The sequence below is a fragment of the Larus michahellis genome, chromosome 10 (assembly GCF_964199755.1).
Source record: "Larus michahellis chromosome 10, bLarMic1.1, whole genome shotgun sequence".
NCBI lineage: Eukaryota > Metazoa > Chordata > Aves > Charadriiformes > Laridae > Larus > Larus michahellis.
In genome coordinates, this window is record NC_133905.1 from 17,954,274 (window position 1) to 17,978,238 (window position 23,965).

Consider the following 23,965-nt stretch of genomic DNA (forward strand, 5'->3'; position numbering starts at 1 on the left):
GCCCCACCACCCTGCCACGCGCCCTGGGGCGTGAGGTGGCTGGGGAGGCCTAGGCAGAGCACAGCTGCTCTGCAGAGCCATCCTGTCACCTTTGAACGGGGCACAGAATTGGTTTAAAAAGCTCCGGGCTGGTTTAAAATTTGCTCCTGGACCTGTCCTCCTGCGTCCCTCACACAGCTGCCCACCTCAGACTGCAGAAAATACGTAAACTTGAATATTTTATTATCACTCAGCTTTTAACTCCCAGCCCTCAAAGTTTGTGTTTCATGAAAACAGTTAAAAAGATCAAGAGAGAATTAATGCTGTCAAGATAACAAGAAAATGAGCCTTGCAGCAGCAGGCTGAATGGGTATCGATTGTGCAAGATGCAAGACCCGGGGAGCTTGGACCAGGGTTTCAGCCGTGAAGATGAATAGGGAAGTATGTAATATGAAGTTTCTGGACTAGTCAGGACACATGTCAAATAACGATACCTAAATCGGGTACCTGAGTGATATGCAGGATTACGGGAGGTAGTTTTTGAAGAGGAGCATAAATGGATTTAAGAGACTGCAAGCTCCACTACAGCTGCAATAAATTTGAGCCAGGGACAGCCTTTAAGAAGGTATCAGAAAGATGATGGTTTTCGTTTGGAAAAGAGGCGCGTCTGGAGCAGAGATCAATCTCAGTTGCTTGTGCAGTAATGGCTGTTGAATTTCACTTTGGAGATGCTACATAGAAGAGACATTCTGAAATAGTCTGTAAATTCAGTAACAGTATTTTGTAACAGTATTCTGCAGATTATGAAAATTCAAAATTCAGTATTTGATTTTTTCCCAAATGCCTAATGACTAATCCCACTTTTCACACTGGGTTATTTATTAACACTCAGTAAACAAAGAATTATATATTTACGTGTATCGTTCAGATTGGAACCTTACTTTTTTCCAAAATGGAAAACCATCTATTGCTTTGTATTTTATTATTGATTCCTGCCTTTGCCTCATCAGACTTTTTGGTAACACATGTCAGGAACATCAAGGTAAGTAATCAGCCATGTATGGGGCTCCCATTCTTCATAGATTAACTTCCTGCCATTTATCAACATTTATCAGAGAGTTCATACAGTGCTGCCACCAGGAGCTTTGTGTTCTCTGTTGCCAGTGAACACAAGGTCAGACCTGGGACTCAAACTAGTTTACCTCTAATCAGCCTCAGGTTTGGATCAGCTCTGAAGAAGCTCTCCTGTCTCTCTTTTTAAAGGCATCCCTTTCCTCTGTTTTCCCTGTCATCACCACATAATGGTAAAATGTTTTAGTGGTCATATATTTAAGTGCGTAAAACCATCAGTGCTGCCAGGGAACTGACTTTAGCACCTGTAAAGCAATGCAAAATATCAGTGAAAAGATGCCTCCAAGTAGCAAAAAATAGAAATGTAACATGGCATCCAGATAAATATGTCCACTATCCAAGTGACATGGTAGGATTTTTGTCAAAAGATTTGCATGGTAGCGTAACATGAAGTATATCTCTGTCCCTCAAAGAGGCCATTCTGGTTTTGACTGGATCTCTAAGTAAGGCAGTGCTTACTGTCGTTCTGCTAATTTTCTTCAGTTAAGTTGCTGGCCACTACTCCTAACCTCAGAAAATTATTTTGCCTTCTGTCAGTAGTTACATAGCATGACAAGCTACAGAGGGCAAATCTCTTTCGGGAGCCTTGTAGATTAGTGGGTAGAACAGGACAAAGCAATTAACAGTTAATTCCTGTTGATTAGGTTATGGTCTTTGGACTTCTTAATTTGAAAATCAGGATAATAACGTATCTAACTTTTTTAAAATCAGCTTGAGATTTATTGCTGCAAATTGGAGATGCCAGGGATTATTTAACCATTATGTAGCCCAGATATAATGTAGCTTTTTCCTCCTGATTACCATACTACTAGTTGTTCTCTGTATGTCTTGCAATGCTAAAGCCTTTTGAAACGGAAAGTGGCCAAAGCACAGTGCAGTGCTCCATCCGTACATGCAGAACACTACAGAAAAGATGGTTGATTCTCCCAGTTTTATTATATGCTTTATGCAAATATAATTTGATTGAAATGGACTAGATTGCTGTGTAGTGTGGAAGTCTTAGTCCCCATCCCTGTCTTAGCTCCATTGAACAAGTAGTATGCCAGTGAGGAGTGATGAGGCATTGCTGGAAGTCTGGCTGGCAGATGACCTTCAAGCTGTAAAACCTGCTTTTAAAGCCATAGTCAGGTAAATTCAATTGGCTTCCCCATTCTGCTGAAAACTGAACAAAAATCCAAATCAAAGATCACTACGTGCACTTGTACACCTTGTTCCTATGCGTGCAGCTACTAAGGGTGGGGAATTTTTTTTCTAGATTAAAAACTACCCCTAGAACTACATATTCAAAGCATTCAAAGCACAGGTAGCGATGATACAGCCTTCCTTTTAAGGCTCTCATTTTGGCAGCAGCGAGACTCCTACATAGCTCACGAGGAAGTTTAGTTTTCATAGTTTAGCTGCATTATCCTCTCTTCTCTGTGATTTCCAATTAGCATCGCTTGGGATGATGAAATCTTTAATGTTGCTGTAGATTTGGAAATAATTTTCATGCTTTATTTTTTCTGTGTAGTACTTAGGAATATATGCAAATACCTCATTCAGTGTTGTGAATTCCCGGAGGTCACTTCAAGTTAACTGTACTGTCTTTGCTGAATCTTTTAGTCATGCTGCGTTTTAGTTTCCCAAGCTGTAAAATCAGGGCTTCTTTCAGCAAGTACTATAATGGGAGCCCCCTTTTCACTCCCTGTTTTCGTGGGAGTTCAAATTTCCTTTTTCCTCTGCTCTTCCTCTCCAGTTTCTATAAATTTTTCACACCTATATTCTTTGCTGTTGCCACAGCAGAACAGTATTGAACAAAAGCAGAATTCATTACTTTTATACAACCAAAAAAAATTAATAATTGGTACAATTGGCAAATATGTGGAAACACTATAGAAACATTTTATCAAGTAACTGTAATTACACAAGGTAGAGGATATTAAAATCTCAGTTTGGTCTAGAATTGCGTGCCATATTTTTTAATGGGACACGATCACTTTCTGCCCACATAGCTTAACATGACCTTGATGTTAGTGAGGTCTCTAGCTACATACAAGCGAATCATTAAGAATAAAAAAAAAAATAAATCACAGAATCACAGAGTCACCTAATCCACTCCTCTGCGCAAATCAGGGTCAGCTAAAGTAGGTAGCCCAGGGCAATGTCCAGCTGGGTTTGGGTATTGAAGATCAGCCCAAGTACAAAGCAACTAATACCTTTCACCGGGAGATTTTTCTGTATTTTCTTTTTCAATGAAAATGGCAGAGTACCCCCCAAATTATTTACATAATCAGAACAGAACTCTTTCAAAACTACTGCAGAACCCATAATTCTGATAAAGAATGTGCACAACAGCAATTCTGTAAAAATTAAATGTGGGTAAAGAGTCTTACAATTTAGGAGGTAGTAGTTAGAATTTCAGAATTTCTAACTAAAGAACTCGTTGTTGTAGGTTTTTTGTATTCTTAAACTGCTTGGTAATTCCACTTTAAGGAAAAGTTTGTACCAAGCAAACTGACATTTCAGTGACTTCCAGCTTTTCATTTCCCAGGGTCCGCACCTCAGTTCGTGTTTTGTAAGGGGAAACGATTAGCTGTAATGAGGGTATAGATATAGAAAAGATAATTTCAGTTTTGGAAAGGAGGGATTTGAATTGGTGCGTACTTTACACAGGCATTAAAAAAGCCCACGTAGGTTTATGAAACAAGAGACATGTACACACAGAAATCTCCTGTATGGCAACAACAGTTTGAAAGAGGAACCTGGAGAAATGTACACAGACTTTTTGGTCAGACTTTTACAGAAGTTGAGAAGCCTCCTCCCAAAAACCTTGCATTATCATAGATTTAATATAGCATCTTGAAAAAGGCCTCGAAAATAAACAAAAAGTAACCCTCTGTGTCTCAATTTCCAGCCTGTAAAACTCCCAACTGTGAAAGGTAACAAAAGACATAAATGTACCCAAGATGTATATCTGCCTGTGTCTTTACCCAGCTATCTGGTGGAGCAGCTAAACACGCTTGCACAAAACATGACCCATGAGGCTCTTAGAGCCAAAAGAGATAACGTATTTGCTTCCGAGCTTATGGGAATTGAGTTACACAAGCTGTTATTTCAACATGATTCAGTAAGTATGTTTGAAGCCTGTTCTCTCTTTCAGAAGAGAGCATGTGGTATTTTTTAGAGCTTCTGCTATTTGGACCTACTCTGGGAGCAAATATGCCCCAAAAAAGCCCTAACAGCTTTTTTTTTTTTCCCTCCAAGCAGCCTTTCGTAGTGACCGCCTCTCCTCTCTGTAAACCAGCTGAATTACCATTTTACTGACTCATGTTAGAATGAGAGGCTGTTGGCGTGAAACAGGAAAAATTTAGGAGTAAGTCTGAAAGAGTGTAAGGATGGGTCTGCCTTATAGTTTTGATGTGTGTGCGTGTCTGGAAAAAAACGTGCAAACTGTTTTTTTATGCTTTGATAGAAACCCCTTTTATCTTCCAAAGGAGAATTAGTTTGAAAAGACAAAATACATACGATAGGACCCAGAACCAGGAATTCCCAAGAAAAAGGTGTTACCCTCAGGACAAGATACTCTGGTTTTACTTTGATGTCACCACACAGCCAACCTATACTCACAGAAGCTGCATTAAGCAGATTTTAGCGTGTTCTTTAGTCTCAAGGACATTTAAAGATAAATGGCACTGAGCATTCAAGCCTCTTTTCCTCTCACTCTCCCCTCATCTCTCAGGTGGTCCATTATTGTTTTTCAGCTGAAAGAAAATAACATCTTCTTGTGTCTTTGTGAGCAAAATATAAAATCAGCAACATTCAAAGTTTAACCTCTCTTTCAAACCCACGGTATTTGAGATGCCCTAACATCGGATGAAAACCAAAAGATTCACCAACACTGGGAATGCTATAAGCAGAATAATTATACCTTCCTCAGATGCCTTACTTGCTTTTCCCTCAAATTTACTTCAGTTTACTAATGAGGACCTTTCTCAAGGCTTCCTTCTCACAGACAGCTTCTTTTGACTTGCAAGCAGAAGACAACTACATAGGGGTTAAATGATTTATTTCTAAATGCAGCTTTCCTACCTTAGTCATGATTTTTTTCCTTGTTTTTTTCTCTTTACAGAAGCGAAATGCTGATAATGACTTGGTGAGTAAGGCTTGGTTTTGTTCGGGGTACTGAGAAAGATTTATAGTGACAAGAATATACTTGCTGTGTTCACAACGTGTTTCTCTGAGTCCAATATGAGCAAATGGATATTTCTGCGCGTGTGTGATGAGGGGAATAGCCCAGAGTGGCTTGGTTTAGGCAGTAGGACTAACTAGACAGTTCCTTTCCAAGCTCTGATGGAAACTCCTGGACAAGGAAAGAAAATGAACAAATGATTTTTAACCTCGTTGTGTTTGAATAAATAGCAAAGTTGTTCGAAGTCATTCTGTATCTCTAACAGACATCTGTTCTGTGTTGGTTTTGTTTTTACTTTTATTTTATGTTGTAGTTATTTCTAAGGAAGGCAAGAGACCTCATCTCTGATGCTGATTCCACTTGGCATCTGGACTCCACTTCAGCAATGCTTAAATGTTTTGATTGTTTGGGGACTTTCCTAATCAACCAGCCAGAGATCAGGCTAGCCATAAAAACTCCAAGATTCTTTCCAGTGTGGGTTTTGCTGCAAGAAGCAGACCTCGTCGCTGTGGAGTTGCCCAAGGAGTCATATCTGTTGTTACCTGTGCTTTCATTGTTTCCCGCAACCTTATAGCTGAGCATTCAAAGAAAATAAGTATTGCGTTACCCATTTCCTTGTTTAGAGAAGAATGAGCCCCAGTTGTGAGGAAGTTGAGAATAATATAAAATGGAATTTGAGCCATCTGGAATTGTTTAGGTCTATTTTTAAACAAGATGACTACTTATCCCTGCTCTAGGAGTCATTCACTCAGCTGGTAATTACAGTCACAGTGAGGCAGCAGTAAGTTGTTGTGCTCTTTGACTAACCATAAACAAGAGTCACAGTCTCAGTAGAGAAAAAACCTGATTCTTATAATGGCAGTGTCTTTGCTGTAGTAGTATTTTGTTAAAGAGGCCATAGTTATAACTCGTAGAACAGCACCATGATGGCAGTGTGATAGATATCGAAGGAAACACAGCTGTGCTCCAGTTCTTATAATTAGGTCTTTCCTGTTTTGCTTTGGAGTGATAGACTGTCCTGCCATGACTGCTTTTTAAAAACATGATTATGGCTGATTAACACAGACATCAATGTAACAGCTAGCTCTTTTTTTTGTTTTTTCATTTTTCAATCTACAGGTTGTCAATGGGATAGAAATCTATAGCATGAAAATTGATAGTAAAGTAACTTCCCGATTTGCTCACAATGTCATCACCAGTCGAGCTGTCAATCGTGGAAATGGGCACAAAGAAGTCTTCTTTGATGTTGAACTCCCTAAGACAGCCTTCATTACCAACTTCAGCATGTGTGTAATCTTTACAATACTGTTAGAGAAGACTAAAAACCTGTGCAAAAGTAACTGGGAGAAACGGAACCCAAATGTTAATTTTTACTTTGCCATTTGATAGATTTCTAAATGCCTCCTGGGTAATTTTCTGGTACTGTTAATTTAACATGCAAGATACACGGAGAAAGGCAAACATTGGTACATCTATAGAAAAGATGACTAATTTTCAATTATTTCTATTCATCATCATGGACATTAGGGAATTGGGGATCATCTCTGGAGATCCATTCACCTTTTCAGAAATATCACTCACTCACTCTGGTGTTATCAAACCAGAAAAGTTCCGTTACTTAATTTCCCTGATGGCATTATAGCTCAATTCATCTTTTCCTTTAAAAATCATATTTCAATGAGAGGCAGGAAATAGAATTATTCCTTTACATTTTTACCTTTAGTTGCAATAATATGCAATTCTTACACCATTATGAGATTTAATTACATCCATCTCTGCTAATCACACTATGTCTGTTTTATTTTCAGTGAAAAGAAACAGTAGCTTTTAGGCATGCTAGAACTTTTACTGCAGGAAGAGATGAATCCCCTTTTTAATGGTGTAAGGAGCCTAAGGTTGAAATGTTCATCTGTAGAGAACTACATTTGGACAGATGAGTCTCATCCAGAGATTTGGCTTGCCATGAGATGAGGTGAGGTGAGGTGAGGTGAGGTGAGGTGAGGTGAGATGAGATGAGATGAGATGAGATGAGATGAGATGAGATGAGATGAGATGAGATGAGATGAGATGAGATGAGATGAGATGGTCAAGCTGCTGAAGTGTAGGAATATGACAGTTGTAAGTAGTGTTGCTATCACCCTAATTTTGATCTAATTAATTTTCAAAGTAAAAATTGGTTTAGATTCTCTAAAGATACTAAGCACAGAGCTCTTCATTCCAGCTAAATTCACTGAGAAGACTTAACTTCAGTGCAAGTGCTCAAATCTTGGCAATATCAGATTCCTGAAAGTGCTTTTTAGCAAACCAATCAATAAACAGAGAATTGCCTATAGTAAGTTTTCATATATCGGTGCAAATCATTCAGCTAAACTAGGTCTTCTTCATCTGCAGGACAATTGATGGTGTCACTTATCCTGGAACTATAAAGGAAAAAGAAGTTGCAAAAAAGCAATATGAGAAGGCTGTTTCAAAGGGACAGACTGCTGGTCTTGTCAAGTAAGAATGATGTCTTGTGTGGCTTCCACACCATCAGCCCATAGCAAATTGTAAGGCTGGAAAGACTTTGTTCTGGCATATTTCTGAAGTGGTTTGTGGTTTTTTTTACAGGACCAAAAAACAGTAATTAAGTTAAGAGTTATTGTAGTGTAAATTATAAAAAGAAAGTACAACTTCTGACCACGCAGGCAGTATCTGCAATTATAGAAAGACTGTTTCTGCAACTTTCACTGACTTTGTATGACCTGTTCCTGGGATTAAGCTCACTGGGAAACTTAAATAAAGTCTACAGTTTGAGTATGATTTTAGCAATAGATCAAAATTCCCATCTTTGTTTTACTCCTTTTTGAAAATTGTATTCCACCAACACAAACAATAAATACTGAGAAAGAGGGTAAAGCTATTATTTTTCTTATCCACTTAAATACAGAGCTTCAGGAAGAAAAACAGAAAAATTCACCGTCTCAGTCAACGTTGAAGCAGCCAGTAAAGTCACTTTTGAACTCACATATGAGGAACTGCTGAAGCGACAGTTTGGAAAATATGAGATGTTCATCAAAGTTAAACCAAAGCAGCTTGTCAAAGATTTTGAGGTAAATGGCAAACTGTATCAAATTAGACTGTAACTTAAGAGATGATGAAATTCTGTGCATCTGTTGAAAGTGGAGTACCATGGTCATTCCCACGGCATCACGGGTGAGATAAAGGCCCATGATAATATTTTTAACGAATCACATGGGGAGTCCACACCAGTATGCTTTAGTGCAGGTTTTTATTTGTAAGCCTGACAAATTGGTTCAGCTCCTAAGGCTCCAAAAGAAATGATGTATGGAAACCTGAAAAAGCCATTACGATGTCTTGGGGTAAAACAGAAGACTAATAGCTTTTATAAATGTCTTTATAGCATAAACACCTTTCTCACACCACTATGAAACTACATCATCTTAAATTAGCGCTACATATATCACATTCTAGAGTACCGTGGCTTTTGTGTGTCAAAACTTGTCTTTAATCACTCCTATCTGCCTTGCTAAAACCCAGCTCTAAGGCAAATTTTTTTTCTCCTTTGTATGCCCAGAAAATACTGTGTAAAAATCCTTGCAAAACTAAGCATCTATAAGAGTTTATGCACCATTATTTTAAACACACCACGATAGAAGGCATACTGAAATATAGGTCAAAGTTGGGCACAACTCACAGCTAATGGCTGGGTCATATTTTTCAAGGACTTGAATATTTATTGACATTTTACAAAATTCCAGTATCTAGCTTTCAAACAAGTTATATTTCTATTAGGTTTATTTGTTTCTAGCTTTGTTTCTGACTTGATGTATTGTTATAAGTTGATATATATTGATATAAGTGATTGAGATATATATATATAATTGATATAAATTGTATATATTGATGTAAGTTGATATATTGTGAGGTAACCAATGACAATGAATTTTCAATGACTATTTCAGATTGAAGTAAATATCTTTGAGCCCCAGGGTATCAGTGATCTGGAAGCAGAAGGAACATTCATCACCAATGATCTACAAAACACCATTAAAAAAACTTTTTCAGAGAAAAAGGTACAATGGCTATTGCATTCATATTTTATTTATCACGGTTATAATTCTGAAATAATAATGTCAGTGCCAAAATGCTGTAGTGGCTAGCAATGGAAGTGAGAGGAAAAAAAATTCAGAAAATGCATTAAAGGCTTGTCTGTGCAAATGAGCTCTGAATTCCAAGCTAGCAAGTTGAAGGCCATCTCCATGCTGTTCAGAAACCACGTAGCTGTTAGCACAGGACTGTACCCACACTGGTAGGCCTTGTCCCACAGCAGTAGTTGGAAACCCGGCTACCAATAGGACTGTTTCTTACAGAAGAACTGAGTCAGTAAGAAGTAGTTTTCTCATGCATGGAGGTGGTAGAATTCCTAAGACATAGACTGCCCAAGAGCCAAAGGTGTCCTTCAGAGTGGAGGGCTGAACCGAGGAAGATGGGGAAGGAAACATATGAAGAAAGCTCTAGATAGCAGCCTTCACATATCAGTTACCCATCAATAAGTATATAAAAACATATGGATACAAGCTAATACCTAACCTGATAAAAGAGGTTATTCTCATGTATTACTGTAAAGTGTATTTATCTATAAATAATAGTAGTTTTACAAAAATGCAAACTTCTTTGTGTTCTGTAGAAAATTTTCAGCTTATTAAGGTTCAGATCTAATGAAGGCTTTTCTTTTCAGGCCCACGTCTCTTTCAAGCCAACTCTTGATCAGCAGCGAACCTGTGCACATTGCTCACAGTCTGTCTTGGATGGGGATTTTACTGTTAGATATGATGTGAAGAGAACAACTCCAGATAATTTGCAGGTAAAGCTGACAGCTGGAAATTTTGAACTGTTGAACAGCTTAGCTTGCATAGTAAAGGTCAGGGAGCAGTGAGGGCCAGCTGTTCCCTAAAGGACAGGGACCTGAGTGTGACAACACAGCTGACAGCATGGAGGCTTTGTCAGCCACCAGCCCACTCCCCACAGTACCTGAGCGAGGCAGACCCAGAGACGGTAGTCAGACCCAATGGAGAGTCCAGGTCACCGGGCAAGTTTGTGGTGATGAGGCAGCCCGAGGTCGAAGTGGGAAGTCAGTCTGCAGGGTGGGATCCAAACCGGTGGAGTCCATGGACAGGAACAGGTCTGGCTGTGACACAGCTGGAGACAGGCATTCTTACAGCGTAGCTCAGGCAGGGACTAAAGGCCCAGGCTTGCGCTTATTGAAGTTCCTTGGCCCATGGACAGAGGTGAGACTGGTCAGGGCCATCAAAGCCTATTAGTCCGCTCACAGGCTAAACACTAAATGAGAGTAATTTCTTCTTTATCCATTCTGTCTTTAAGATATACAAAAGTTTTGGGGTTTTTGGTTTGTTTGTGTTTTTTTTTACATTTTATTTTTCAGATTGTCAATGGCTACTTTGTACACTTCTTTGCACCAACAAATCTTCCAAAGTTGCCCAAGAATGTTATTTTTGTAATAGATATTAGCGGCTCAATGTCTGGAAGAGAAATAGAACAGGTAAGTTATTACATTACTATTAAGTCCCAATGGAAGAGCCTCTGTTGCGATGGAAGGGACACGGTGGCTTATAGCGCTTACGTGCAGCTTAAGCTGTACAAAGTGGTTTTATGCTGTTACCTCTCTAATGCTCAGTACCATAAGAACTAGTTTGAAGCATTACAGTAGAACAAAATTCTATACATTTAGGCTATATTTACTTACTTATAAATGTTATTAGTTCAAAACTCTCGATATCAACATTTCCAGAGAGCTCTGTCACATGCACTGGACAGTTCCAAAATTAAAATGTGCATACAGTGTTTATGTGCATTATCTATATTGTTCATTCTGTCTCCTCTGGGAAGTGGCAGCTCTTCTCATAGTGGAGACTCCTCATTCTAAGCTAATGCTCAGAATTTTCGGGCTTTGGTGCTGCATCAAAATATCCATGCTTGCTTGTGTATGAGCTTCTCCACCAAGCCGTAGCTACCTGATCCCACCCCTCTCAATTTGCCATGCCAGCCTTCCACAGTGTAAGCAGCGATCCATGACGTGAGACCTGATTTTCCTCTCAGCTACAAAGATTTACCAGATGTAATTGCAACTGGCTGACTTCACTAGAGTTACCCTGAAACAGACACAGGGACTGGCAAGGACAGAACAAGCTCAGAATTTTTGCACAACATAGCGTGTAAAAGTTAAAAATACCCAAATGCTGAGAGATTAATCATGTAAAATCTGGAAGCACCTATTTTGTTGAACGTTGAACCATACATTTAAATCTCTTCATCTTATAGACAAGAGAAGCACTTCTAAAAATCTTAGATGACATTAAAGAAGATGACTTCTTCAATTTCATACTGTTTGGTAGTAACGTACACACCTGGAAAGAAACGTTAATCAAGGCCACTCCTGAGAATCTGGATGAAGCGAGGAAGTTTGTTCGGGGCATTGACACTGAAGGCAGTAAGTACTTTACTGGACTTGCCAATAGGTCATTGCATAAGTATATTTATCAATTCAGTCTGTGAACACAAAGCTACAGCTTCTTTATTTTATTTTATTTTATTTTATTTTATTTTATTTTATTTTATTTTATTTTATTTTATTTTATTTTATTTTATTTTATTTCTGATGAGACACTCGTAAAGTTTAAATTTACTCAGACCATGACATCTATTTTTTCTTACGTTTCCAAAGTCCAGGTATTTTTCTGTCTCAACACCCCCCTGCTTGCAGACCCAAATCTTTCATTTTCATGCCATAATGAGATCCTGTCAGATTGCAGTGAAAAATGGGCCTTTATTTTGACTGCTGAAACCAAATTTCTATGTCTACCTTGCAGTGACGAATTTATATGGTGGTGTAATGAGGGGAATTGATATGCTGAATGCTGCTCATGAAGAAAACCTTGTGCCCAAGAGAAGTGCTTCTATAATTATCATGTTAACAGATGGCAAACCAAACGTAGGTAGGTTTGTGTTGGATGGAATAATAGAGTGAATTAACTAACAAAAAAAGTGCTCGGTTAAAATTGGCCTCCATCTTTGATTTCTGGATGTTTTCATGATTTAAATGCTACTATACCAGCATCATACTATTAAAACATGTTTTTGATAGTGCCTCCTAAGAGATCTGAACATGACTAGCCACGTTTCATTTTGTGGTAATTTTATCTATTTATGAAGAAAACTCAAACTTTCTGTGGTTTGATGCAGGTATATCAAATACTGAGGACATTCAGGCGCATGTAAAAAAAGCCATAGAAGGAAAATATCCCTTATACAGTCTTGGGTTTGGCTATGGTGTTGACTACAGCTTCTTGGAGAAGATGGCACTGGAGAATAAAGGATTGGCCCGTCGTATTTATCCTGACTCTGATGCGACTTTACAGCTTCAGGTACAGTAATCACCACTTAAATTAGATGAGGTACACATTAATTCATATAACTGTACAGACTGAATATTTAAATGTTTCTTCTAAAATACATTTTCAGTTTCTATTGCTGAAATAGCAGGATGTTTCTGGGCACAGAATGAATTAAAGAATTCTGGGCACCTATGGATTAAAGAAATTATGATAGTTAAATGTTTTCCTTTTTTTTTTTTTTTTTTTTTCTGTCCTGTAGGGGTTTTATGATGAGGTGTCAAATCCCATGCTCACGGATGTGGAATTAAACTACCCAGAAAATGAAATATCAGACCTAACTAAAACCAGTTTTAAGCATTTCTATGATGGGTCTGAGATTGTGGTGGCTGGGCGCTTTATAGACAACAACCAAAACAGTTTGACTGTAGATGTGAGAGGTGAAGGTGTAAGTATGGATTTCTTTGACTTAAGTAAGGTACATTAAATGTCTGAATGTTCAAAGCTGGCAATACTTAAAATATTTACTGGTACAGCATATATGTGAGAAACTAAATGTGCCAAAATCATTGCTTTTAAAACTGCAAGCTACTCGCCTAACTCGGTCAGGTATACTAGGGTCAGTCTGGAACAACTTTGTGCAGTGTGACTGGATTAGCTTTGCTAACAGGTTGGGTTTTTGTTTTGTTTTGTTTTGTTTAGTCTCTAAATAGCCTAGCTGGTTCTTTCAGGAGGCAAATCTTTAGTCTTCCCGGTCACTAGTCTTCATTGGGTGAAGAAAACTGATGGATAAGATCAGATCCCTTCCAACCCAAATCATTCTATGGTTCTGTGATAAGCCAGCTGAATATTTGAAATGCTTTCCTCTTAAAATAGAAGTCTACTTCTAATACGAATCAAATGATCTAAATACCTCTCCAGCTCTGGATTCTGTAAAAATATTTGCCCTTTATACTCAAGAAACACAACTCAAACATATTACAGATCATGTTATCCTAAATACTGCGAACTGCATATATGCACCATATATACACCATGCACTGTGGTGCATTAAATATATTATATGGAATTAGGTGCATTTCAAATACAAATAATGTATTATTAGTAAGTTAGCCAGCATATCTGCTTGAAGAAGTTCCTGAATGAAATCAGCATCATAATCAAAGTTCTTTAAATCCTGAGTAGTCAAATTCTCATGAATTAAAATGCCACGTGAATTTGGAAACTGCATGATGTCCTATAGCGTACACTACTAACCTTCACAGAAGCAACAGAACAAAGATCCTGATACAACACTGACTATTTCCTGGGCAAGTGCTGTGTAAGAGCAGAATCTTTTTCAATTTAATAAGATTTTCAGATGTGAAGGTCTTGGTTTTGGGAGGTTCTGGAATTCTCTGGCTACCTATGATACAGAGCAATTTCCTTATTCCTAACAGGCAAATGACGCCCTGTCATATACCACACAACAAGATGCTGAGCAAACAGCTAAAGCTTTCCAAGAACAAGATTACATATTTGGAGAGTACATTGAACGGCTCTGGGCTTATCTCACCATTGAACAACTCCTGGAAAAACGGTAATTATATCTAGAATAACATCTTTGCTATGAACCTGTTAAGCCATCTGACTGGTGCAACTTCTAGGATGTGAAGCTGAAATTCACATCACACTGAGGTGTCAATGGGAAGGCGTAAAAAACAGTAAGGAAAATCCCCCCTTCCTATTCTCCTCCTCAACCTCAGCATTTCTGTTTCAGGTTGCAAATATAAAGCACAGTTTCGCCTTTTTCTTGGATAGCCAGTGGAATCAGAAGTGCTTTTAGACTGTAACGAATATTCCTTATTGATGAATTAGCTGCAGAGAAATGACTTTGCTTGAAAGAAAAATATTTAATCCAGAGTTCAGTGAGTAATTTAGCAATCATTGATGCTAGGAATCTGTACCTGTATTCAGTATTGCAGCTACAGGAGAAGAAAAGGAGAATCTTACAGCTGAAGCCCTGGATCTCTCATTAAAATACAAGTTTGTAACGCCACTGACATCCATGGTGGTAACAAAGCCAGAAGACAATGACAATCGAGATGGGATTGCTGATAAACCCATTGAAGGTATAGACAATTTCACAATTTTGCTTTATTTGAAAAACCAAGTGTTCCTATGATGTTCCCCTAAGGAAAGGATTTCGTTTGGGGACAGTTTTAAACACGTACCTGAAAAATCTACTTCAAACCTTGTGTATGGTTGATGCAAAATTACTTTTCCATTGTAAAGTTCATTTCCATCAAACCATCCTTCATTACTAAATCATACAGCCAAAATACCATAAATTCAAAATAATTGTATTTTAAGCTAAATATATAAACTATTACATCAAAAAAACCCCCCGAAAACCAAGAAACATTTTTAGTCTAATAATCCAGCTATATTCAGTTTAGTTCACATCACTTTCTCCTTTCTTTTTCTACATACTTCAGCTTAGGAGTAGGTATAGTAACATCTTTCTACATGAAAGGGGAAAATTTGTGAGATCTCCCTCATGCAGGGTGTATCAGGTTGTAAAAAGGTGGAGATTATATCTGTAAAATGCAGTAGTCATATATATTGCAGAAAGAGAAGGAATTATATTGAAAGCACACAATTTGTTCTCAACTCCTCTGATACTTTGGCTAATTATTAACTTCGTGCTGAATAAAAGACTGGGCTTTCCTGCAGTTCAGCCTCTTTGTTTAACCTGTGTGAAACGAAATGACTCCATTCCTCTTCAGCAAAATAAGGCAAGTGTGATCCACTCAGTGCAGCACAAAGCCACGCTAACCTCATCTATGTGTGTTGTTTGGGCCATCCACATCTCCCCCTCCTTCAACAGGTCTGACAAACCTCTTGTGAGGCTTTTCAACCTCTTCTGTTATGCATCCATTATTTTTTCACCAAACTTTTGCTTAGTGCCCCTAAAAGTTCCTCCCAAGCTCTGCACGGGCTCTCTGCTGGCTTCTAGATGAAAAACTTTCTTATCTCCCGAATTTGGCATGGTAACTTAAGGCATTTTAGCATCACAGAGATGCTGGAGGTTAGTGGGGTTTTCTTTCAACCGGAGTAAGTCCTGAAATCAATTAATTGCCAAGTGCCCTTCGATTCTGAATAATTCTTCAGGCATTCTGTTGATAAAATTTTTGCATTATTTTTCATAATCATAAAGATGTTAAAACACTTTGTGTTTAATTTAACATTCAAGTCACTGTACATCATGATGACTTTAAAGTTTAGAGCCAGACTCCATAAGATGGAAAAACTTACATAAACGTCTGACAGAAGTGCCATCCACTCAGAGTGATCTTCAGCTCTTTGCTTTCCCTTTCCAGGTACTTGGAGTACAAAGGACCTTTTCTGAACCTCTTTCCAAGTGAATCCTCTTTGTATAGTATATATAGTGTATATATAGAAAGTATAGAGCTGTAATAGGAGAAAATACTTAAAACACTGCTGCTGTATAGGAAAATAATTTTTACACACCCTAGAGTCTATATAGACAAATAGATTACTGAATCATCCAGTCAGTATTAACAGAATGATGCAAATGCCTTGAAAACTGCAAAAGGGTAAAACCAATAAGGACCATTGGCAATGTGGAAACAGCATAACAATTAAGCAATTACTAATAGTGCTCTTTTCTTATGCATAATTAATTGCAGTTTTGCTGCCCCACATAACAGCTTTTTACATTTAGTCTGTTTCTGTTTGATCTACAAATATTGAGTTGTATCATTGGGAAGAAATGGAATTTTAAAATACTGAAGATACCTGGTTGAACTGTCAAACAGTTTTTACTTTATTCTCTTAGAGTATGTTTTAACAGGGTCAGAATCCTTTGTGTTTAATCATGCAACTGAAACTGTAAATTTCTCTTTTTCTTCCTTTTACTTCTTACCCGCCCATGGTAACAGCTGAAGGTATGTACGTTTCTTATTAAAAGTACTTAATATTTTTAACTGTTAGGCATGGATTGCCTGCATCACTCACTTGATCTAAGATGCAATAGTTTCATAAAATTCTTGGTGAATACATCAAGACTCTGTTATAACTAGATTAAAAACTTTTCAGCTGGAAAGAACTGTTAACACCGTTTTCAGTGTGGTTCCTTCCATCTCTGATAATCACAGCATCCGCAGTGAGGCTTTGAGCAGCCTGGTCTAGTGGGAGGTGTCCCTGCCCATGGCAGGGGGCTTGGAACTAGATGATCTTTAAGGACCCTTCCAACCCGAACCATTCTATGATTCCATCATCCCACCATCCCCAAATTCACACCCAGTACGAGTAAGTTGCTTTGCGGGGCTAGCACTGCTGACTCCCAGGTACCCATGTGTAGCAGAGTCTCTCGTACAGAGATGTCTTCATTGATGTTCAGACACCCCTCCATAGCTTCAGATGTAAAAAAAGTAGACTAGAAAAATGTGGAAGCAGGTGAGTAAATCTTACTGACTTCCCAGTAGTACAGTTTAGAACAAGATAACGCAGAGGAATTGGAGAAGAGCAGGTTGTCCCAGTCCCTTACAGGGCAAACCACATGCCGGTGCAGAAGTAACATTTTTGCTGAAAAGTAGGGCATGCTTTCTGCCTGTTCATGACATTTGCTTTGTTGCAGTACTAAATGAATTCTTTTGACTAAGTTTTTCTTTAAATATTTAGAAATTTATACATAATTACAAGATTTTGGAGTTGGTTTTGGTGGAGGGAAGTGGGAGAGATTGTTTTTTCTTCTTTCTAGCCTCTAAAATAACATTTTGTTTCATTCACAGCACAGGGCATCACAGCTGTTACACTGGGTAAGTCATTAGTTTCTGAACGAAGCAGGATCTGTCAAAGGAAATCAGTTCAGACAACTGAAATTACTGGAGAGACAGAAACTGCCTTTTCTAGGTTTACAACTGTATTTTAACAAATCCTACCAAATTCTGCTCACTAATAAAATGTTGCTCGTTGCTAAAAACACACTTAAAAAGGTTGAACGCCACCAGATGAAAAAGTTTCAGCTAAATAGCTTTTAAGGAGTAAATGCCAGTTCATCAAACCGCCGTTTTTTTCCTGAAAGCTCTTTCCCAAGAACAGAGGATGGACTTGAATTTGCATCTCCTTTGGAACTGTATAAATCCAGAGACTACGATGTCAGCATCTCTGGCTAAATTAATATGTTCAGTTACTTATATAAAAAGAAACTGTTTTATTCAAGAGAGAGAGACAGCAACTGACCCTTCAGATTGCTGGTTGGGCAATCCTGGAAACAGGAGAGTTAGATGTAGGTTTTTGCGCTGGAGATTAGTCTCAGTTCCCTGTCTGATTTTCTCAAGTCTTCATTGAAAAGACTTAAATTCATTCTGGAAAGAAAACAAATGTCAAAACCTCAAAAGTTTTCAATGGATGGTGTTGCATTTCCTTGCTCACAAACAGCTTAATCTGTAAGTCTGAGACATTCATGTCCTACAGATACATTATTTGTGCCTTGTGGAAACCCTCAAAGCAACTCAGATGACAAGTGAACTCTATCTCAATCCTGAAGCTTTGCTTCATTCAAAAGGGGCACAAACTGTCATTCCACAGACTATACACCTTAAAAACTAGGATGGAATTAGCAATTTACCGAGCATGTTAACTTACTGACATGTAACTTACTGATTGCACATGTACTGTGCAGATAGTGTATAAATATTCCATTTTGATGGGAGGTTTTTTTCTAACTATTTTTTTATTTACATTCTGCAGCTCCACAAGTCTCTTACCTGTATAATGCACACCCCACGTGGTATACTAGTGGTGAGTACTTTGCGTAGTGTCTGCTTAGAAGGAGAACAGGAGAGAGGGTATTTAAGACTAAATTGCACAATTCTTCTGCGTCTTTTAGGTAATTCATTTCCACAAAAGCAGCCATTTTTTATTTCCAAGGGGCTAGTATTTTAATTTAACTTTAAATGTCTCTAAATGTTTTTTTAAAGATCAAGTCACTGTGATTATATATGGCCATTTTCTTTGTCCTCCTTCCCCTTGCTAGGCTTTGTGTTGGTAACTGCCCATTCTCTATTCAAGTGAACTTCCTGCCCTCGGTAATACTTTCATGGCCCTCAGAGAGCAGTTCGAGGTGGCCCTCCTGAACCTACAATCCATGTGCCAAATTTTGCAGTAGCCAAGAGACACAGGATATATCCTGCACCTGGGAAAGATGAGGGGAAAAAGGACGTCGTTCACTTTGGGGAGATGGTAGCAGCTTCCTTGGGACCCCACCACTCCTTTGGAGGATGGGCTGGACTAAGCTGGGCATACAGCTTGTGCTGGGACCAGTTCCTGCTGGTCCCCAGCATCAGCAATTCCATTGCCACAACATTAAATGGTCACGCGGAACTTTGAACCTGTGTATCACTGTGCAAATACCAGTGACTTGCCTTTACAGTTGATGGAGATCCACACTTCATTATATCGGTGCCACAAAAAGACGATGCCATTTGTTTCAATATCAATGAAAACCCGGGTGCGGTGTTAAATTTAATAAGTGACCCAGTTACAGGTGAGTTTTTAATTTTTTTTAAATACAGTAAATCAGGATGCCTATAACAAAATGTCTTATGTTTAAAGGCTATTTCTCCCTTCTATACTGCGTAAGCTTGTTTCCCAGCAAAGTTAGTAGGAGTTACTGTAGCTGTGATAGGGTACTATTACCATTGCTGTGTTTTCACTTCTTGGAGCAACATGAACTTTTAAACTTTATTTGAAAACCACTGTGAGCGTTGAGATACATAATTTGTCTCAGTGAGTAGTAGCACAAGCAATGAAATAATCCTTAGGCTACCATTTCATGGAATACCTGGTAAAGAGAGACTGATGGCACACATAGACTTTTTGTGCTCCAGGAAATATTTAACTTTTCTCAATAAAGTGATTGTTGTCTTTGTGGAAATCCACACAACAGCTCCCAGAGCTTTATTCTACTTTGGCACAAACATGCACAAGTAATTCTTATCGATTCTTCAACTCTTATTTGTTTCCTTGAGTTGCTAAATTTCCATGACACTCCTTGACATCAGCTGATCAGGTCCTCTCCATAAAACAATACTTGCTGTTTCCTTTTATGTTAGGCATCACAATCAATGGAGAACTCATTGGGGATAAGAGAGCAAACAGTGCTGCAAAGATCCAAAACACATATTTTGGAAAACTTGGCATTGCAAATGAGCACCTGAATTTAAAACTGACAGTAACTCCTGAGAAGATCACAATTCAGAATGGCAATGAAAAAACAGGTTTCACCTGGCTGGACTCAGTCACCTTGCAACAAGAAGGGTAAGGCTTACAGAAAGAACATCAGCCTCCTTTATTAGTTTCTACACTTTTTTAGTGTTGATAAATAATATACTTTTGAGGTAGGTTGTCTGAATATATAAAAGAAACTGATTAAAGTCCTGCTGGATTCTGCTCTCTACTTTTTCGTGTAACCGCTGAATGAGCATTCATAAATTCCTCTGCTTGGAATAAGTGAAGAATTTTCTCTGATTTTGTATTGCCATGACTAAGGTAAAATTAGATTTGGTATTGTGCTCAATGCAACAGTGTCTTGCGAATACTTAAAGAGTAACTTTAGATATAGTATGTAATCTTTCAAACAAAGACATAATAATGTGCTGTAAACAATCTCCATTTTAAGCAGTGGAAATTGTGATGTTTATAGCATAGGTACATTTTTCCCTGTCAGCAGATATATTTTTTGTGAGATTTATCTATTACAGAATCATTTATACCTGTGCAAAAGGAATGGGCAGCATCTCCTCCTCATTTACATTTTCATTGGCTACCTGGAACAAAATTACTGCCTTCTCAAAACACGGCACTGCAACAGGCAGAGCACCGGAGGAAAACTGTTATTCGTACAGCATGGCTTCTTTTTTTATTATGACAGCCACATTGATGATATCCCTCACACAATCAGAAGCAAAACTTCTAGATAGTTCATGAGTTGTGTTTTCTGGGAAAAAAAAAAACCAACACCAAAAACAAAAGGAAAAGGTGTCAGGTAGCATCCAGGCAAGGAAGTGATGGTTTCATCAATAACATTTTTATTACTGAGCATGAGGAGCTGTATCTACATATCACTAACCTATCTGTGATTAATTGCACTCTTAGAGGATGAGTTTTGTTAGAAACATCTTCCTGAAAAGTTTAAAGGCCAGGCAGCCTTTTACAGTGTAATTTAGTAGGAGTCTTGGACCATCTGTGAACACAGAGATTCACATGGTCCAAACTATGCAGCAAAACCTCTATTTTAAAAAATACCAAGTAATTTATAAAGCCATGTTTGTTTGTTGAATATGTTTCTTCTTCTCAAGTTTCTTCTCATTGCTGTTAACTCTGCGCAGCACAATGCCCTAAGTCACGCTTTTCTTTTTTCCTCAGTTTAACTTTGATAATTAATAGGAAGAAAAATCTAGTGCTCAAAATGGGCCGCGGTGCCTCATTTGTTATTGTTTTGCATCAAGTATGGAAGAAACATCCTCTCCACCAAGATTTCCTAGGACTGTATATATTGGAAAGTGATAAACTGTCTGAACAGACCCATGGATTATTAGGTATGACTGCATTTAGTGTTTTCATGCTTGTCTTTCCTTATGAGGCTACATAATTTGTAGTCACAATCTTGTACTTAATCTTTCTGAACTGAGACAGTGGAGGGAACTGCGATGACATTGATTGGCCATATTAAGATTTCTGACAGAATATTCTGGGCTCAGACTGTATGTATCATCTTTTTTTAAATTCCTCTGCTGCTGCTGAAATCACTGGCATCCATCGTCCTCACTGGCATCTTTAAAGCCCTTTATCTTGCTAAATCCCACCAATAGATTTTTTTTTTCTTACTACAGTATTTCTCCATCCTCTTGGATGGTTTGATCTCTCCTTTCCTCTTTATCACCTTTATTAAGTACAAGCAGTCTGAGAAAATATATGTGTTTGCTCAGTCAAAATTTGCCAAACCTCAGTTAGGGTATCCTAGTAAGAAAAGAAGTTTTTAAGGTATATCGTGATTTACTAGCATATATTAAAATCACAGAATGCCTTGTATTGTCTAAGATTTTCCTCATGTTAGCTAACATTCTTTATTCTAGTAGAAGGTGAAGTGGGTAATTCAGGGATCAAAATTTTGACCCCATTAAATCCTGCTTTCTGACAGCACAGTGGGTTTGCTGGTGTGCATTCTCTGTTGGAAAAACCACAGATAGCAGCTATTCTCCCTTGCCTTCCAATTTTCACTTACAAACTCAGATAAGGGCAGGAAACGTTCATTTTGGGTCAGTAAGTTTACTCACTGTGGAAAATTATGAACTGCTGCAAACTTACTCGTCTCAGTCTTGGTACGTGCTTTGTGGCCTGAGGGGAGTGAGCCAAGGTGTCAGTGGTAGGACACGTTATGTCCATGCATCATGGGAAACGCTGTAACAAAACACAAAAAGAGCAGAATACGGATGGATATTTACGCTTTCCTGCTCCAGTCTCCTTGGGCTAAAGGACTTCTCCACACAGAAGTTATTCTGCTGTGGTATGAATTGTAAGTTGCAAAAAAATTGCAAAAGCCCACGTGGCATGTGGGTAACACCACATTACAGTTCACTGACTTACACGTCTCATCGCTATTGTCATCATCTTTGACTTTGCCTCTGAACTTCACGAAGTAATCTAAAATCTGTGCTCATTATATCACTCAAAGCACCAGCAGGACCTTGCACCAGCCTGGACAGGGCAAAAGTGTGCGAAAGCTAATCCTGGCAGGAGTCTGAAGTTTCCTTAGATGTCCGCCTTGTTCTGAGCATAATCACATCCAAAAATTTCAGAGATTGACACATGCATTATTTGATTAAAAAAAAAAAATCTAAAGACTTGGAGAATAAATACAACTGAATAGACAAGACCCAAAGTGAGGCTGTCTTGAAGGATATCTAATTTTACTGCGCACTCAGAAGCTGGAGCTTATATCCAGATGATATGCAGAGAGGTCTGGTTTATAAAAAGTAAATAATACCAGAGGCATATGTTCAACCTTACACGAAACTTGGTGTTTGCTTATCCATTGAAAACCCTGAGGGAACATGGAAAACAGCATGGAAATGTAGAAGTTTGGGGGTTTTAATATGTGCAACATGCCTGAAATGGTAATTTTGGCTTCTATTTTTAGGACAATTTTTCCACCCCATTGACTTCACCATACTTGAAATTCATCCTGGGTCTGATCCCAAGAAACCAGATGCCACAATGATTGTGAAAAACAATGAACTGACAGTAACAAGGTAAAAAAATAATTAGGTCCTTAGCAAAGACTCAGGAAAGATTACCTCGTCAAAGGGCAGGTTCTGGTTCCACGTGCCCACGGCTGTGTTTTCCCCTGCAGGGGCTGGCAGAAGGATTACAGAGCAGATCCTGTGCACGGCGTTGATGTTCCCTGCTGGTTTGTCCATAACAACGGAGCTGGGCTGATAGATGGTGTTCATACGGACTATATCGTTTCCAGTCTGTTTTAAACAACTGCAGCTTCCTCCCAAATCAGGGGTATTTTCTGAAAAAAATATTTTCAGGGTATATCTGAAAGAATAGTATTTTTCAATGTTTAAGACGTATTAAAAATACGTAAGCCTTCCATGGTCAGCAATGCCAAGATACGACTGATTCTCACAGAGAGTTTTACTGTGTTTTTGATCAATTCTGAAGTGCTAAATAGATACCACTCATCCCCTGAAACACCCTTACTTTATTGAATTAATTTACTAGTTTTAAAATTCTGACTTAAAATGTTACTTCCTAAAACATAACAGAAACATTCTACCCAATTTTAAACCAATAATTGAGTGTCAGGAGCGATTTAAATAAAAGCCTCAATACTTAATGCCTTGTTCTGTTATTCCAACAGTTATCGGTGTTTTCATTCTGGTTTCACAAAGCCCCGGAAGCCAGGTACATTTTGAAATTCCACGTAAGAGGAATGACAGCAGACAGAGCAGGACATAGTCCGGGATAATTCAGTTGTACTTACAGCCATCTGCCCCCTTGACCCCGCAGTGCTGGGGGCTGGTGCGGGGCCGTCACTGGAGATGACTCTTAGCAACCAGGATTTCTGTATTTTAGTATTTTAATTTGAACCTAACTTCTGAGTGCCCAAATCTTTACAAATTAATGAAATACGGCAGTTCCAAACAGCACTCAGGTTTAAGTAATAGTAGCTGTCTTTGTGCAAGACCCTTTACTGAAATGC

General features: G+C 38.4%; 1 protein-coding gene across 1 annotated transcript; it reads left to right on the forward strand.

Moving 5' to 3' along the window:
• Window positions 1-925: 925 nt before the first annotated feature.
• LOC141749187 (inter-alpha-trypsin inhibitor heavy chain H3-like) lies at window positions 926-23,599 on the forward strand. The gene is made up of 22 exons (XM_074602254.1): window positions 926-1,021; window positions 5,219-5,242; window positions 6,398-6,564; window positions 7,670-7,774; window positions 8,205-8,367; window positions 9,241-9,351; window positions 10,017-10,142; window positions 10,722-10,838; window positions 11,618-11,786; window positions 12,166-12,291; window positions 12,539-12,720; window positions 12,950-13,135; window positions 14,127-14,266; window positions 14,644-14,839; window positions 16,586-16,637; window positions 17,484-17,510; window positions 18,445-18,495; window positions 19,127-19,240; window positions 19,809-20,013; window positions 21,121-21,293; window positions 22,895-23,006; window positions 23,108-23,599. Exons 1-22 carry the CDS (start codon window positions 932-934, stop codon window positions 23,235-23,237), a joined length of 2,766 nt encoding a protein of 921 aa, XP_074458355.1. The 5' UTR covers window positions 926-931; the 3' UTR covers window positions 23,238-23,599.
• The last annotated feature ends 366 nt before the right edge of the window (window positions 23,600-23,965 follow it).

Coding starts and splice junctions, on each gene's coding strand:
- LOC141749187 (XM_074602254.1), top strand. CDS start 932: ATGGAAAACCATCTATTGCTTTGTATTTTATTATTGATTCCTGCCTTT. Junction 1,022..5,218: donor CACATGTCAGGAACATCAAG/GTAAGTAATCAG, acceptor TTCTCTTTACAG/AAGCGAAATGCTGATAATGA. Junction 11,787..12,165: donor GGGCATTGACACTGAAGGCA/GTAAGTACTTTA, acceptor TCTACCTTGCAG/TGACGAATTTATATGGTGGT.